The sequence below is a fragment of the Rhinoderma darwinii genome, chromosome 4 (genome assembly GCF_050947455.1).
Source record: "Rhinoderma darwinii isolate aRhiDar2 chromosome 4, aRhiDar2.hap1, whole genome shotgun sequence".
NCBI lineage: Eukaryota > Metazoa > Chordata > Amphibia > Anura > Rhinodermatidae > Rhinoderma > Rhinoderma darwinii.
This window is the reverse complement of record NC_134690.1, coordinates 170,388,995-170,408,317: the sequence shown is the minus strand read 5'-3', so window position 1 is coordinate 170,408,317 and position 19,323 is coordinate 170,388,995. Positions and strand designations below refer to the sequence as shown.

The following is a 19,323-nucleotide window of genomic DNA, read 5'->3' as shown; positions in this document are numbered from 1 at the left end:
TTTGTGATGGGACACTTATTCTGTGTTACTGTGGTAGGCAGTTATGGCTTCATCAATAAAAAAAGTTGGTTATAAATGCTATTCTCTTTAATTCACTGTCTCTATTACATACAAACAAATCAAAACAATAAATGTGTTGGTCAGCCATAAAAAAACCTATACTCAAACATTGACATGGTGAAACTGTCTGGCACTGAGATCATTGACGGTTTTACAATGATAGTCTAAAACGACAAACTATTTTGTGCCTTGATGAACCGTAAATTCCCAGTGCCAAACAGTTACCTATAAACAAGGTAACATGTAGAATACTCACTTCTCCACATGACAATCTACAACACAACATAGGTCACATTTGGGTGATAAATATGGGTGACTTCGCAAGCGGTGATCCAAGAACTGCCACTAATGTGATGTTATGTCTTCAACAAACGCTGTTGTCAATATAATTTTAGACAAACTATAGTTTTACTAATGCACTTAGAAAAGGCAAACTCACACATCAAAATTGGAATAGGAAGTATGTTAGTACACAAATACACCTGATTCGGGGTATCAACTATCTTTATGTAATCCATCGCTGGTAACGTAATGATCTTTTCTCATGACATAATATTTACATTTACTTTTTTGATAGAAATGCCGTCGTGCATTGTCTCTAGTTGTGACAGTCGGTCTAATAGAGCTACTTACTCTCAAGGAGTGACCCTGCATGTTTTCCCAGGCAACATTGACAAGATAAAAGTTTGGCTCCAACAGGCCAGACAATCGTTGGACAATCTAGATGCACTCTCACAACGAATTTTTGATGGGAAAAAACAAGATTTATTTAGACTATGTTCAAAACACTTTGCAGAAGACTGTTATGTTTTTAAGTCGGAAAAGAAGATACGATGGCTGAAGGAAAGTGCAATTCCCACGATATTCCCTTATCAGGAAACTGAGTGTCCACCATCTAAACGGAAACGTACAGAAGAGGAAGACACTTATTCTTGTGCAACACAATGCATGCAATTGCCTTTGCCTACTACATCCACCAACAGAATTACATACGCTTCGACCGGTACCTCAATGCAAAACGATCCACCAACGTCAATGTCCAAAGTCATGGGAGTGAAACATGTAAAAATAGGTGTCAAGAGGAAATTTTTCGAAAGAAATGCAGCAACAAACACCCGACATAAGACATTGTCAACGAGAGCCACGAACACACCTTTCAAAAGAATAAGAGATGCAACCACTCAATCACACATCTTCACAGTGGATAGAGGATGCCAGTTTCCAGAGGAAGAACTTTCTTTTGCTAACCAAATAACAATGAAGTTGGATCATTTTTACCCATCTACGTTCTCAACCCCCCGCTTACAAAGACAAACAGCAAGCAAAGTCATATTTGAGGATCCCGAGGAAAGCTTTGTTTCTTCTACTGTCATAAATGATCCAACAGATCTGGACTACGAACCACCAGATTCTAGTTTATCATTTGAGAACGTGACAACAAATTTGTTTTCCGAACCAGCAGATGAAGAGCTAGTAAAAGAACGTAAATTTTTGGTTTTTGAATCGGCTTTAGATGTACTGGTTGCTCAGTGCGCGTGTTTCTGTGGCCACAAAATAGAAAACACCGTCAAATTCCAGCAAGGTACCTATCTTTCGCTACAAGGGAAATGTCCCAATGGACATGATTATTTTTGGGAAAGTCAACCAAAGTGTAATCGTATACCGGTTGGGAATCTTCTGATTGCAGCTTCCATTTTATTTAATGGTGGGAACTATGCAAAGATGTCTGACATTTGTAAATCGATTGGGGTGCAATTTATTTCACATTCCACTTTCTTTCGTCACCAAAGAAAATTCTTATTTCCAGTGGTGGACATTCACTGGAAACAAGAAAAAATGGAACTTCATAAAGAAATCAAACAAACACCATTGTGTCTCCTTGGTGACGGACAATGTGATAGCCCTGGGCATAATGCAAAATATTGTGTGTACACATTGATGGATTACAAGAGCGACAAGATTGTTGACTTTGAAATCGTTCAGGTTACACAAACCACATCTTCTGTGGCTATGGAAAGTTTGGCCTTTCAAAACTGTCTGAACCGTGTTATTCAAGATGGCCTCAATGTGTATGTTCTTGCAACAGACCGTCATGTCTCCATACGCAAAAAAATACGTGAACAATACCCCGAGATTGGACATCAATTTGATATATGGCATTATGCTAAGTCCATTCGTAAGAAGCTGAAGGCTGCAAGTAAAAAAAAAAACTGTTCCCAAATTGTTGATTGGATCACGTCAATAACCAATCATTTTTGGTACTGCTGTAGTACTAGTTGCGGCAATGTGGATGTGCTGCGGGAAAAATGGCTCTCTGTACTTCAACATATTTGTAATGTACATGAATTCCCGGGGGACATTCTCACACAATGTGATCACAGATGTTTAGACATCGATGACGATCGCAAACACAATTGGATGTCAACAACATCGGCAGCCTATCATGCGCTAGAAAAGATTGTGAAAGATAAACAATTATTGAAAGACTTGCCCCACTTGTCATCTTTCTGTCATACAGGAAAAATCGAGGTATTCCACAGCTTTATTCTAAAATACAGACCGAAAAGAATACATTTTTCTTTAGACGGAATGGAAGCACGGACAAAACTTGCTGTTTTGGCCCATAATCATAATACAAAACGGGAACAATCTAGAGTCCACCGACAGACGACAAAGTCGGATCGGCTTGGTAGCATGAGGTATAATGTAATTTTCTCTAAACTAAGCAAAAAATGGACTGCAAAGAAAGAGTACGTACCAATGTCTTTCTCACACCTCTTTCCTATGTTTGTAAATGTGATCAAATTGTCAAAACAAGAAATTGAACATAGTTGGCAAACACGGACATTGACCCTACCACCAAACATAGCCACAGAACCACGGCCGGATAAAGCATCAACTGTTCTAGCTCACAAGTCACGTTTTTAATGTACTGAACTATGTTGTGTTTGCCCTTCTACTAAAAAAGCGTACAACTATTTGCCACTATTTAGATTGACTGTTACTGGAATAATTTGTAAGCAAACTATCTGTGGATATTGGGTGTTGATTCTGGGATTTAGTCTGATTGCCATATTTGGAGTCGGGAAGGAATTTCCCTCACTAATGAACAAAACGTAAATAACAATGGGTTTTCGCCTTCCTCAGAATCAACAATAGCAGTTTATATCCTGTATATTTTCTTCTGTTATGTACAATACTTATGCTGTGTTAATATATTATAATAAATAAACATTCAAAGTTTGGATTTTAATTTTTTTTTTATTGAAAAAGATAGCATAGTAAAGTAAACAAACACATTTCAAAAATCGGCCATTTCAGAAGCATTATTGTCAGTGGCTAGCTTGAAACCAACATATACTTGATTTTCTTCTGGAAACATTGCTCTGACTTTCTGAACTGCACATGCTGGAATAGTACGCCTGTTTTTTCGTCCAAGGTAACCGTGAACCCACACGGTGAACATTCTGTATGCAACCATACGTAAGGACCTATACATCAGAAAAAAAAAATTTTTAGGCAATCTTATTTGGACACTATACATACCCCAATCGTATACTGTCACCCCTGACATGCTAAGATTCTTTAGAATAATACATAACGGCTCACAAACGCTGGAGCGACAGACATTGTTTGATTGCTGCGTGGAACAAGATCAAAATTTACTTCTAGTGTTACAGGGACCACATAACATTTGGCAGACACATATTAGACACATGCATGCTGCTAAAAGCGCACATAATAATATTTCTTTGAGCAATAAGGTTAGGATCATAATACCATCATTGAAACTTGACTGGAACCAAAAAAATAATTTCCTTACCTGTTATTTAGCGGTGCTTGACGTGTTGGACCAAAACATCTATAGCTTTCACATAGGGTCAGTTGTTCCTTGTTCAGACATGTGCCAATAAAAGTATGATGCTCTGTTATGCAACTAATCGGCTCATCTTCCTCCATTTTGTTTAGCACATTACGTATAACTTTGCAACAGACGCATTCCTCTTCTGTCGGCAAATTAATGCAGTTCCCACACTGACACCACGATTCCACCGGTTGCACGGACGCTGCAGGAGTTTGGCTCGCACTCTGTTCTGCCCGTTTTCTCATTGGCTGTTGTACAAGAATTATATTTGGATCCTGATATTTGGGACACCTTTCTCTTAGTTCCTGCTCTAATATTGCTCTCTAAAAAACAAAACAAAATTTATCATTGATTTGTGGAGTGAACATGTACATCTAATAATTACATTTTCCCATCTAAAAGTGAGACCCGAAACAGGTATATTCTATAGTGTTCGCTCCGCTAACGTCAACGGTGAAGGTGAGTGAATAGACACAAAAAATATAGGAACCAATATTCGGAATGTAATGGAGGACCAAAAGTTGGCTTTTCGAACGGTTTGATTTCCATTCAAACAAGTATATGTGGGTGTGCTTGGCCCCCCACAAATGCAAGAGTCAGCGTGCTATCCAACAGCACAGTGAAGCATTTCACAGGCATCAACTGCACAAAGTCTTACCTCCTGGGCTCTTTTTGCTTTCTCCTCTGGGGTAAATGTTGGTGGTATTCGTTTTGCTATTGGTTGATTGTCATCACTGGATTTCCGACTTCTCTTGGGCGCCATAACTGACAATTAGAAACAAAAGTTGATACATATCTCTCCCAAGACGTCAAATAAATACACTGTAAATGCTGCCACACTGTAATTGATGCCACACTGTAATTGATGCCACAGGCCCCCGCCGGTATGATGACACAGGCCTCCGCAGCTATGATGCTACACCTTACATGCAGCCACACCGTACATGCTGCCACACTGTAAATGCTCCCACACTGTAAATGCTCCCACACTGTAAATGATGCCACAGGCCTCCGCTGGTATGATGACACAGGCCTCCGCTGCTATGATGCTACACCGTACATGCTGCCACACCGTACATGCTGCCACACTGTAAATGCTGCCACACTGTAATTGATGCCACACTGTAAATGATGCCACAGGCCTCCGCTGGTATGATGACACAGGCCTCCGCTGCTATGATGCTACACCGTACATGCAGCCACACCGTACATGCAGCCACACTGTAAATGCTGCCACACTGTAATTGATGCCACACTGTAATTGATGCCACAGGCCCCCGCCGGTATGATGACACAGGCCTCCGCAGCTATGATGCTACACCTTACATGCAGCCACACCGTACATGCTGCCACACTGTAAATGCTCCCACACTGTAAATGCTCCCACACTGTAAATGATGCCACAGGCCTCCGCTGGTATGATGACACAGGCCTCCGCTGCTATGATGCTACACCGTACATGCTGCCACACCGTACATGCTGCCACACTGTAAATGCTGCCACACTGTAAATGCTGCCACACTGTAAATGCTGCCACACTGTAAATGCTGCCACACTGTAATTGATGCCACACTGTAATTGATGCCACAGGCCTCCGCTGGTATGATGACACAGGCCTCCGCTGCTATGATGCTACACCGTACATGCTGCCACACCGTACATGCTGCCACACCGTACATGCTGCCACACTGTAAATGCTGCCACACTGTAATTGATGCCACACTGTAATTGATGCCACAGGCCCCCGCCGGTATGATGACACAGGCCTCCGCAGCTATGATGCTACACCTTACATGCAGCCACACCGTACATGCTGCCACACTGTAAATGCTCCCACACTGTAAATGCTCCCACACTGTAAATGATGCCACAGGCCTCCGCTGGTATGATGACACAGGCCTCCGCTGCTATGATGCTACACCGTACATGCTGCCACACCGTACATGCTGCCACACTGTAAATGCTGCCACACTGTAATTGATGCCACACTGTAATTGATGCCACAGGCCTCCAACGGTATGATGACACAGGCCTCCGCAGCTATGATGCTACACCTTACATGCAGCCACACCGTACATGCTGCCACACTGTAAATGCTCCCACACTGTAAATGCTCCCACACTGTAAATGATGCCACAGGCCTCCGCTGGTATGATGACACAGGCCTCCGCTGCTATGATGCTACACCGTACATGCTGCCACAACGTACATGCTGCCACACTGTAAATGCTGCCACACTGTAAATGCTGCCACACTGTAAATGCTGCCACACTGTAAATGCTGCCACACTGTAATTGATGCCACACTGTAATTGATGCCACAGGCCTCCGCTGGTATGATGACATAGGCCTCCGCTGCTATGATGCTACACCGTACATGCTGCCACACCGTACATGCTGCCACACTGTAAATGCTGCCACACTGTAATTGATGCCACACTGTAATTGATGCCACAGGCCTCCGCTGGTATGATGACACAGGCCTCCGCTGCTATGATGCTACACCGTACATGCAGCCACACCGTACATGCAGCCACACTGTAAATGCTGCCACACTGTAATTGATGCCACACTGTAATTGATGCCACAGGCCCCCGCCGGTATGATGACACAGGCCTCCGCAGCTATGATGCTACACCTTACATGCAGCCACACCGTACATGCTGCCACACTGTAAATGCTCCCACACTGTAAATGCTCCCACACTGTAAATGATGCCACAGGCCTCCGCTGGTATGATGACACAGGCCTCCGCTGCTATGATGCTACACCGTACATGCTGCCACACCGTACATGCTGCCACACTGTAAATGCTGCCACACTGTAATTGATGCCACACTGTAATTGATGCCACAGGCCTCCAACGGTATGATGACACAGGCCTCCGCAGCTATGATGCTACACCTTACATGCAGCCACACCGTACATGCTGCCACACTGTAAATGCTCCCACACTGTAAATGCTCCCACACTGTAAATGATGCCACAGGCCTCCGCTGGTATGATGACACAGGCCTCCGCTGCTATGATGCTACACCGTACATGCTGCCACAACGTACATGCTGCCACACTGTAAATGCTGCCACACTGTAAATGCTGCCACACTGTAAATGCTGCCACACTGTAAATGCTGCCACACTGTAATTGATGCCACACTGTAATTGATGCCACAGGCCTCCGCTGGTATGATGACACAGGCCTCCGCTGCTATGATGCTACACCGTACATGCTGCCACACCGTACATGCTGCCACACTGTAAATGCTGCCACACTGTAATTGATGCCACACTGTAATTGATGCCACAGGCCTCCGCTGGTATGATGACACAGGCCTCCGCTGCTATGATGCTACACCGTACATGCAGCCACACCGTACATGCAGCCACACCGTACATGCTGCCACACTGTAAATGCTCCCACACTGTAAATGCTCCCACACTGTAAATGATGCCACAGGCCTCCCTGTTATGATGCCACAGGCCTCTGCTTGTATGCTGCCACAGGCCTCCCTTCGTATGATGCCGCAGGCCTCCGCAGACATGATGCAACAAGGCCTCCCTGTTATGATGCCACACGCCTCTGCTTGTATGCTGCCACAGGCCTCCCTTCGTATGATGCCGCAGGCCTCCGCTGTTATGATGCCGCAGGCCTCCCTGTTATGATGCCGCAGGCCTCCCTGTTATGATGCCGCAGGCCTCCCTGTTATGATGCCGCAGGCCTCCCTGTTATGATGCCGCAGGCCTCCCTGTTATGATGCCGCAGGCCTCCCTGTTATGATGCCGCAGGCCTCCCTGTTATGATGCCGCAGGCCTCCCTGTTATGATGCCGCAGGCCTCCCTGTTATGATGCCACAGGCTTCCCTGGTATGATGCCAAAGGCTGCTCACACAAACGCACATGAACAGAACTTACCTGTTCCTGACGCGACCTCCTCTCTGTCAAACTTCTTGCGACTGGTCTTCTTGCGCCTTCGCTGCGAATACATGACCGGAAGCCGCGGCCGGAAGTCGTCATCTCACACTCCTGCCGCGGCTTCCGGTCGACAGGAACATGGCGCCGGATTTCGCTCTAGCAAATGCCTCAGTTTTGGTCTGTGTGTGAGCGGCGCATGCGCAGTTCACACACAGACGCCGTACACGGCAGTCAATGGGACGGGAGCCGTTCGCAGTCCCTATGGGACTGTGGCTGCCGTATTCCATGCCTGTGTGTGTCGTTAATCGACACACACAGTAATGGAAACAAAAATGGCAGCCCCCATAGAGCAGCTAATCAATTAAAAACGTAAAAAGTACAAAACAGCAACATACATTAATAAAATTTATTGATCTATCACACAAAAACACATAACATATTAAAAACAAAGTTGGTAGTGACACTGTTCCTTTAAGCTCTCTTAATACTGAACGCTCAGCAAACACTTTACCCTTTTGTTTGGGGAAATAATATAAAGCCTCTTTCTTGGATAACTCCTCTGTTTACCAGATTCAACTGTGTTCTTAACGGCTTTCAGCAATTTACCAGCCTTGTCTTTATTAAAGATATAATATTTACCAGAATCACTGGAAGAGGAATCAGACAAAATTTCTCCTTCAGAAAGAATATGAACATCATACGAAGAAGGGGATTGTGGTCTCGCAGGTTGCTGAACCTCTCTTACGCTTGGATCTATGAGAATCAGACACTTCCTGAAAGGCTTCAGATAATTGGGATTTAAACCATGTAAAGAACTGCTGAGTTTCAGAATGAACTGCTGATTGTCCTCCAGCCGGTGTACACAGTTCACACACACCACATTCCCAGGCCTCAGGTAATGGTTGCTGACACCTACTCTTCCTCCTCGTCTTCACACTACCCCCAGTGCTAGACATCTATAATACACTAAACATATGTAAATAAGGAAAAAACGTTCACCTGCTGAGAACTCAGAGCAGTGAACTAACATTTACCGTGGCTGCTTAGCAGGCTCTGCTGGTTTGGCTGAGTGCACCATAAACAACAGCGCACCGTCTTTAAAGGGAATGTGTCGCTATAAAAAAATTTTTTTTTAGTTAAACTGTTAGTATATAATGGATTACACATTGTTCTAATTTTTTACATTTTTTCACAAGTCAGGAAATGTTATAAATTAGATTCTAATTTATAACATTTCCATGTGCTGGTCACTAGAGGGAGCAATTCCCAAAATTGCAGCATTGGCATGTGGTGAAGCAACCTCATTGCTTTATGCTGCAAAATTGGAGAAGACACACTCGCTCTAGTGTACTCAAACAATCCCCCCTCCTTTATCCTGGCTCGTGCCAGGAGAAAGGAGGGGGTTGAATGTTCAAACCTCCTACACTGTGTGCCGCCATTTTTTGAGCGAATGCACAGTGTAGGAGGATTAGATACAGTGGTAATCACACAGTATAACATGAACATACACACACACATCACATACACAAACATAACTTACCTGCTCCTGCTGCCGCCGCTGTCCGTGCCGCTGCCTCCGCTCTTTGTCCTTGCTTCTGAACATATGGACGGAAGCCACGACCGGAAGTAGTCATCTTACTGTCCGGCCACGGCTTCCGGTCCACATGAAAATGTTGCCGGATGTCGCTCTGCTGAAGACCTTCCTTTTGGACTGTGTGGGAGCGGCGCATGCGCCGTTCCCACATAGACGGCGTACACTATAGTGAATGGAACGGCTCCCGTTCGCATTCTCTATGGGGATGTATGTGCCGCATTCCATCTCTGTATGTGTTGTTAATCGACACATACAGAGATGAAAAAAAAAATGGCAGCCCCCATAGAGAAGTAAAAGAAACAAAAAGAAAAAAGTACAACACAAAAACACAAAAAAATAAAATGTACTTTAATGACATAATAAAAGCAATAACCTATATAAAAAAAAATCCCCAAGGTCTCGCAAGAACTCGCACATGTGCAGTACTGCACAGACCATTTGGGCACAGTGGCCGGAAGCCGGGTAAGACGGAAGCGAAGAGATATGCAGCAGTACTGAGGCTGCGTACAGCCTGCAATCAGATAACACAATCATATAGCTGTGAAGAGCCTAGATAACAGCAGACAGCATTAGGCTACATTCACACGAGCGTATCAGTTTCACGAGCGTGAATCTGGTCCATGTGTGTTGCGTTATTCATCAGTGTGATTTGCGAGTGGAATGCGCTTTTCACGCACTCGCAAACAGGGCTGATTCTAGCTTTTCTGCTGCCTGAGGGAAAAATTAAAATGCCCCCCCCCCCCCCCCCCACAAAGAAAAAAATCATAAGTAAGAAACAACTTGTAAATCGAAACAAAAAAATTACAACTTTGTAAAAAAGAAAACACATTCCTATAAGCTGCAAGGTCTCATGATGCCACAGGCAATTGTGTAGTCAATATCCCTATGTTGCCCCAGCTATAAGTACTAGTAAAATGATAACTTACCAGGGCAAAGTGTATCCAAAATGCAAACCTAAAAATGAAACCACAATGTCAGCGTTCATACTTGTGTCAGGGCCCCTTTAATGGCTCTTTAGGGTCAGTATAGTAACGCATGCTGCACTTTCTATCTGTCCACGTCTGTTGGATCTGTACAACCCATCCGTAATATTTGTAAACAGAAGCTACACAGACCAGACTAGGAATGAATGTGATCATCAAGCCAGTAATATAATATGAAAACTATTCACTGCATGTTCAGGCCTTAAAGGGGTTGTCCCAAGCAGTGGCGTAACTATAGGGGTCGCAGCGGTCGCAATTGCGACCAGGCCCTGAAGCCAGGGGGGCCCGCGGCCCCCCCGCACCACATCAATGAAAAGTTACTATAATAACTGGGGCCTATGTAATAAACTACACGGCCCCTGTTACTATAGTTACTGACAGTACTTACCCTCCCTCTTTCTGGAGCGCAGCGGAGGTTCTGACGTCACAGTGCTGTGCGCAGTACATGACGTCGCGACGCTATGCACTGCGCACAACATCCCAATGCTCGATGGAGTGAGGACCTCTGCTATGGCCGAAGAGGAGGGTAAGTTTAATACCACTGTCTTGCTGAAGCGCTACTTTCCCTTCATTCCGGTCACTTTCTCACACTGAATCGCCGACACAGACGTGTATGGCGTTCTCTACAGGGGGGGCTGTATGGCATTAGCGCCATACAGCCCCCCTGTAGATAACGGCATACAGCCCCCTCTGTAGATAACACCATACAGCCCCCCCTGTAGGGAACGCCATACAGCCCCCTCTGTAGATAACGCCATACAGCCCCCTTTGTAGATAACGCCATACAGCCCCCTCGTAGATAACTCCATACAGCCCCCACTGTAGATAACGCCATACATCCCCCTCTGTAAATAACGCCATACAGCCCCCCTGTAGAGAGCGCCATACGGCCCCCCCTGTAGAGAACGCCATACGGCCCCCCTGTAGAGAACGCCATACAGCCCCCACTGTAGAGAACGCCATACAGAGTCCCCCCTGTAGATAACGCCATACAGCCCCCTTTGTAGATAACGCCATACAGCCCCCTCTGGAGATATCTACAGGGGGCTGTATGGCGTTATCTACAGGGGGATGTATGGCGCTATCTACAGAGGGGGCTGTATGGCGTTATCTACAGGGGGCTGTATGGCGTTATCTACAGGGGGGGGCTGTAAAAAAGGCACTATCTACAAGGGGGGGTTGTGTGACACCCAGGGGAGGGGGGGGGGGGCCCAGTCAAAAGTTTGCTATGGGGCCCAGTCTTTCCTAGTTACGCCCCTGGCTGCAACGTCAGCGAACTGGGCCCTATATCTAATCCTATCATGTGTGATACTGTCTACTGAGCCACTGTATCTAATCCTATAATGTGTGATACTGTCTGCTGAGCGACTCTATCTAATCCTATAATGCGAGATAGTCTGCTGGGCCCTATATCTAATCCTATCATGTGCGATACAGTCTGCTGGACCACTGTATCTGATCCTATAGGTGTGATACTGTCTGATGAGCCGCTGTATCTAATCCTATCCATAGCTATAGGGTCGTATTGCTATAGATATGCTGTCTCATATATGTATGTATATATGTATGTGTGTATATATATATATACATATATAGTTCAAATAGATGCAAGAAACACAGCACTCAATGTAAACTGGAAATCAGGCCATGTGCACGTTACCATTAGAAGGATGAATCAACTCCTTGGAATCAAATAGCAGGAACAAAGAACAAGTAACGGCACGAGGACTTCAATGTTGGGGAGATGTTGGTTTATTCACCACCAGGTGGAAAGAATGAGCAACATTTCGGTTCACACCTGAACCGTTTCTGCTTGTGAGCATTGTTTAGGGGTGGCCGAATGATAGCTTTATGCACACTTGCAAACCTCTGGAGGATCCTACACCTTGAGGTTCGCGGGACTCTAGAGGCACCAGCGGCTTCAAATACCTGTTTGCTGCTTTGCAATGGCATTTTAGCAGCTGCTCTCATAATCCTATTCATTTGTCTGGCAGAAACCTTCCTCATTATGCCTTTATCTGAACGAACCCGTCTGTGCTCTGAATCAGCCACAAATCTTTTCACAGTACGATTATCACGCTTAAGTTTTCATGAAATATCCAATGTTTTCATACCTTGTCCAAGGTATTGCACTATTTCACGCTTTTCGGCATCAGAGAGATCCTTTTTCTTTCCCATATTGCTTGAAACCTGTGCCCTGCTTAATAATGTGGAACGTCCTTCTTAAGTAGTTTTCCTTTGATTGGGCACACCTGGGAAACTAATTATCACAGGTGTCTGAGATTGATTACAATGATCCAAAGAGCCCTAAGACACAATACCATCCATGAGTTTGATTGAAAAACTAATAATTAAATGTTTGACACTTAAATCCAATGTGCATAATAATTTGGAACACGGTGTATATATTTGTACAGGATTAGGACAAATTCCGCGCTGAAAATCCACAGCAATTTACGGTACAATACATGTGGATGGTGTTAAAAAAATCCCCCACAGAAAAACAGTGAGGAATAATATTCTCTGTCAGATTGATATATCAAGGTGCTGCAAACTTTAGCATCCATTAGCTCTATTACTTCACTGACAATATTGACTGGTTGTCAATAAATAGGCAAACATACAAATAGTAAGAACAAAGTCCGTGAGGTGCAGCTTCAATTAGAGAAGAGTCTTGGCAGCTTCTCCTGTCCAGTAACATGCACCCATTTCATTTCCACTATAGCTTACAAATGGAGTCGCCACCTTTTCTTCCCAAAAATACCGGGCAGGTTTAGGGTTGGTTTTTTCAGGTTTTTTTTGCCACATTTTTGCGCAAATCGCTACAAAATACGCAACAAAACTGTCATGTGTAAATAAACTCCAAAATGGGTTAAAAGTGTGTGTGGCTTTGGTGGGGTAATTAAACTGGTTGTGATTTGCTATTTAGGTCTTGGAGCCTCAGACAGTCAATGACTATAACTTGGTCGGTATCCTCCTACTCAGACCTCCACTCTTGACTTTCAAGGCTGCGCATGTCCGACGACTGAATAGGAGTGTCTCTGGCTTTCTGCTGCCTTGCCCACTTCAATTGCCTGGTGGCGCCAATCTCACATTTGACCTAGTTCTGTTGCTGCTAATATACTTAGGGCTGGGCAACGGGGCAAACGAAGAGCTCCCAATCCAAAAAGTAAGGCCCCATTTTTTCGGTCGCAATTCCTCTGAAAATCCACGGGAGAATTGCAGCCCCATTCATTCCTATGGGGCCATGCACACGACCGTGTTTTCCGGGCTCACTGAAAATAATGGCCGCGGCCATGTGCACAGCCCGCGATTTGCAGGTGGCTCGCAGCTGTCACTCCGTGGTCGGCCGACCCGGAAATCATGGGCGTGCACATGGCTACGGTCGTGTGCATGAGGCCTAAATATTATGACAGCGCACGCACTGCACGAACCCCAGTGATCAGGTGAAAGCTGATGTGCTGTTATAGGGAACCCCTCTCTCTCCGTCAAACTCCATAGATGTCGCAAGTAAAACAGCCAGAATCAGGGGTTTCTCTGATTCTGGCCGTTACAGCGGGAGCCCGGTTGTACATTTTCTGGTAAGGACACCGTATTTAAGGCATAATAGTACGTCCAAATGTGAGAGAGGGGTTAAGCATGCATTAAAACAATTTTTTTAGGGAGGCCTATCACATATTTTCTTTTTTAACTTTTATTACTACTGCGCTACTTGTTCTTTAACATCCCGTTCTATACGGTTCCTCAAAATGTTATTTCACTCAACATCTACGAACATACACTCCCTGCATCGGAATGCTCTTTATATATAACGCAGCATGGAATATGTTGGTGCTATATAAATAGAGATTATTATTATTATGATTTATGCCAGGCGCTTATCTTTCCCAACTAATGAAATAACATTTAGAAATATTGGAAAATCGGTGGCACTGTTTATTGAATGTTTAAAGAAAGCATTACTCTACTAAGAAAGCTAAGAAAATCGGGTGTGACTGAATATCCCCAACATCCTTCCTTGGAATACTGCGCAGTAGTTTCCTATTAAAAATAAAATAAAAATGAAGCACCTTCCTTTCTGATCTCATTAGGCTAAGACCACTCGTGGCAGACTTTTCCACCACGGATTATGCTGCAGATTTCACCCTATGCATTAAAAGTGTGAATTTTTTTCTGCTAATTTTGAACATACCCTTAAAGAGGCTCTGTCACCAGTTTCATACTTCCCTATCTCCTACCTAATCTAAAAGGCGCTGTGTTGTAGATAAATACTGTGTTTGATTTTTTTTTTTTTTAAATGTTTAGTAGTGACAAAGTTATGATCATTTTAACATTTATGCCAATTTTTTGTAAAATCCCAACTGGGCGTTTTTCTTACTTTAACCAAGTGGGCGTTGTAAAGAAAAGTGTATGACGCTGACAAATCAGCGTCATACACTTCTCTTCATTCATGCCCAGCTTTAGTCACAGCACTGTGATCTCGCGAGATCACGCTGTAACCTGACATCCTCCCGCAGTTCCTTCACCGGAGCGACGGGAGGATGACCAGACATCGCCTCCAGCCGTCTCCTGGTTTTTGATTTTTGTTTTTTACTCCCCACCTTCCAAAAGCTATAACTTTTTTATTTTTCCGTCGATATAGCCGTATAAGGACTTGTTTTTTGCAAAATAAGTTGTCGTTTTTTAACTGCACAATTTATTTTATCAAAGAAAGTACTGAGAAACTGGGGAATAAGAAAAAAACTTTATTGAGCGGTGTGACGGCTTGTTTATTGCAGGTTGAACTGTATTTTTACTGGTAGCATTTTGGGGTACATATGACTTTATGATCACTTTTTATTCCCTTTTTATGGGTGGAGATGAGATGACCAAAAAACAAAAATTTTCTTTTTTTACATTTAATTTATGAAAAAAGGAATGTTTTTTTGAACCTTTAATAATTGTTATATATTAAAAAAAATGTAACCTTTTTTTTTTTATTAGTCCCACTAGGGGACTTGAACTAGCGATTGTTGGGTTCGCTTGTACAATATATTGCAATACTTATGTATTGCAATATATTGTGTTCATTACTGGCCTAATAGAAGCAGAAGGATGGCTGTCACAACAACCATCGCCATCCTGCAATCACGTTAAATGTCAATAAGGGGTTTTCTGGGGAAAAAAACTCTAATGGCCTATCCATAGAATAGGCCATCAACGTGGGATTGTGGGTGTTTGACCCTGGGAAACCCAATGAACAGTAGGATGAAGTTTCCTTAACATCCTGAGGATAGACCAACAATGATTTGTTTTTTTCCCCCAGAAAACCCCTTTATTCTCTGGACCTTCTTCACATTACTTTATCGAAGTAATCCATTTAATCAACACAGATTAAACTCAACAACAAAATATTACTCTGTGGGTAGATTGTATGGACAGGAAACAATGTGAGTAAAAAATGTCTGTGTATAGCCCTGCAGAATATGTTGTGATATATGTAAATAATGGTAAATGAATAAGCAAGATACCACATTGTGCACAATATAACATCTTCATGGCTTTTACAGGTTTGACTGGCAAAAACAGGTGTGAAATTTTCTCCAAAGAACATTCTTAGTCAAGTTCCAATTCGTTCTTGTTTATACTAATTCAAATTAATTAAATGACTTCGTGAGATGTATAGAATAACAAGAAGTGCTGATAGTCCTGCCCCACGGGAGGATGTAAAGTCTCATAATCCTCGGCAGTACGTCACTTTGGGAACAAATGTAACAACATACCAGTCACCTAGCACTTCCTATAAGTTTTGGCGCATATAATTATGTATTCATTTTAACGCAAAACAAGTAACATGCAATTCAAGAAAGGTTAATAAGTTCTATAGTTTAGTGTTAGTAACTGTCACAGCATGACATAATCTGGATAACGTGCATGTGTAATGTCCGTGGCTGTGGGCTGTCAGCTCCGTTCCCCTCCTGACAGCTGCAGCCACGAGTCGGCAAGCGCTGGCCCCAGCCTCATTCTCAGGCGACGCCAGCGCTCGCGTCCACTCACCTCAGCCGGATCCCATAGGACATTGTGGATGAACTTTGACCCGTGAGTACCCTGGACTATAAGAGGGGTCCAGCCCCCTAGTTGGATGCCTGAGCGTTGTTGTGTTCCCTAGTTTGTCTATGTGATGGCCTCCTAGTGTGTTACCTGTTCCAGTCCCTGTACCTGTTCCAGTTCCTGTTCCTAGCAATCCATACATTCCTGGTCTAGCACTGAGCTGTGCCAAAGTTGTGCAAAGGTGTCATGTTTTGGGCTGGAATCATGGGGAGAGAGCAGGTAGGCCCCTTTAGGGTCCCTGACGGTGTGAAAATGACCTCTGCAAAGTACGTAGAGTTTATGACTGACCACTTTCTTCCGTGGTACAAAAAGAAGAACCGTGCCTTCCGTAGCAAAATTATCTTCATGCATGACAATTCACCATCTCATGCTGTAAAGAATACCTCTGTGTCATTGGCTGCTATGGGCATAAAAGGAGAGAAACTCATGGTGTGGCCCCCATGTTCCCCTGACTTCAACCCTATTGAGAACCTTTGGAGCATCCTCAAGCAAAATATCTATGAGGGTGGGAGGCAGTTCACATCAAAACAGAAGCTCTGGGAGGCTATACTGACATCCTGCAAAGATATTCAAGCAGAAACTGTCCAAATACTCACAAATTCAATGGATGCAAGAATTGTGAAGGTGATATCAAAGAAGGGGTCCTATGTTAACATGTAACTTGGCCTGTTAAGGTTTTTTTTTATTGAAAGAGCTTTTAATTTCTGTAAATATGACCTCCTGATGCTGCAAATTCAACAAATTACCATTTCAGTTCTCTTTACAACCTTTAAAATGTTTTGATCTCTGTTGTGCATAATAATTTGAAACAGTGCATTTTGAGTTTTTTACTTCTAAAAAAAAATCTATTATCATTAGGAGATTTGTTCACTAAAATTCGCATTATACTCCAACGGTTGGTGGCTTGAAGATTATACTGACTGTCATTTGCATCGATTATTTAGGAAAATCAGCGAAAAATAACATTTGCATAATAATTTGGAACGCGGTGTATATAGGGATTGCACATAGTGGAATCATGCACAATAGATCTCTCTGTATCTAAGAACGTTTTTATTTCTGTTACTTATTTAGCGCAGCGCTGTACAGAAGTTGTCACTGTCCCCACATGGGCTGACAATCTAAATTCCCTATATGTATGTTTTTTGGAAGGTAGAAGGTAACCATAGTACCCGGAGTAAACTCATGCAAACATAGGGAGGATATACGAACTTCATGCATATGTTACCCTATATCGGATTCAAACTCAGGAGTATAGCACTGCAACAGTGCTAACTATGGAGTCACCATGCTGCAGGACTGGACCAGGGACAGAAGATGGAAAAAACACAGCGCACGATGGCATGCATGGTAATGTGGGAGACCAGCTCTGCTGTAAGCCTACCACCAGTCCCAGAAATTCTACGCAGGTGATACTTCGATACTGACAGCCCTGGGTCTAATAAAATAATAAATGATTTAAGTAAAAAATGCTACAAATTATCACAGTGAAATAAATAAAACAAATTAAAAAAATAAGCATTTTTTCAAATAAATTTTTATTAAATAAAAATGTCTAAACATTAAAAGAAAAATAGACATATTTGGTAACCCTACACATGTATAAACCCATACAATAAAGTTATAATAAATTAAGATCAACAGAAAATATCGTAATAAAATGCTGTAATAGCTTTTTTTATGCAGTCGACTGCGCTATTGAGTCCGTGAAAACGACGGAACCCTGCCACAACGGTGACAGACGGAAACCATTAGCTAGGTTAAATATTTCTACCATTTAAACCAAAAATTTCTATATGTTACTTTGAGTAGGGGAAGGATGGAAAGAAGTAGGACTACAGGATCAGACTACACAGAGTTTGTTTGTGGTCTGTTACTATGGAGACAGGTTTGCATAGAAACTGATCGGTAGGATATGTTTAAAGGGTAACTATGTGTAAAGGGAAGTTCAACAAACTTCTGACATGTCATAGTGACATGTCAGAAGATTTAAAAGGTGGGGGTCCAAGCACTGGGACCCCCACCCATCGCTAAAACGAAGCGGCAGAAGTGCTGATGTGAGCGCTCAGCCGCTTCGTTTCTGTTCGGCTTTTTCCGGAAATCAATGTATTGGATTATGGGCTGAATAGAAAGTCTATGAGCCTGTACTCCGCTACATCGGCTTTCCAGAAAAAGCCGAACAGAAACTAAGCAGCTGAGCGCTCACACGAGCACTTCTGCAGCTTCGTTTCAGCGATTGGTGGGGGTCTAAGTGCTCGGACCCCCACCATTTAAAACTTCTGACATGTCACTAAGACATGTCAGAAGTTTGTTGAACTTTTAGTTACCCTTTAATCAAAACTATCTGCAAAGTTGATTGCTGTTTTATGTGCACTAAGCCTATAAATTGCATTTAGCACCCTCAAGATTAACTTTTAAAGCTATTTTACACGTACCCCTTTTTTCCAGTGCACTTGTTACATAGCAGTTAAACAACTTACTTTATATACAGTGTACAGTATATTTGTCATAAAATGGGAGATTAAAAACCATAATATAACTCTTTAATAAACTGTGAATAGAGTATTTTTATTGAGGACAACAGAGCAAGTAGCTTTAGGTCTATTTATTGCTTGGATTTGTATATTTACCCCATTGAACGTCTTTCAGCTTCTGCCTTTGTCTGATAATTTTGACCCTGATTCCGGAGCCAGGCTTCGCTCTCAGATTTACTTCTGTTAATAAGTAAAGAAATGTAAATAAACTAGATATATCCCTTGGAGAGATTATATTTTCTATGTTTACACATGCGAGATAAAGAGATATGCTAAACTAGCCCCAA

At 43.1% G+C, this 19,323-nt stretch overlaps 1 protein-coding gene across 1 annotated transcript; it reads right to left on the bottom strand.

Moving 5' to 3' along the window:
• Positions 1 to 3,357: 3,357 nt before the first annotated feature.
• On the bottom strand, positions 3,358 to 7,908 carry LOC142760477 (uncharacterized). The gene is made up of 4 exons (XM_075863669.1): positions 7,836 to 7,908; positions 4,584 to 4,690; positions 3,884 to 4,248; positions 3,358 to 3,551 (listed from the first exon to the last, which is right to left on the bottom strand). Exons 1-4 carry the CDS (start codon positions 7,906 to 7,908, stop codon positions 3,362 to 3,364), a joined length of 735 nt encoding a protein of 244 aa, XP_075719784.1. The 3' UTR covers positions 3,358 to 3,361.
• Positions 7,909 to 19,323: the final 11,415 nt, after the last annotated feature.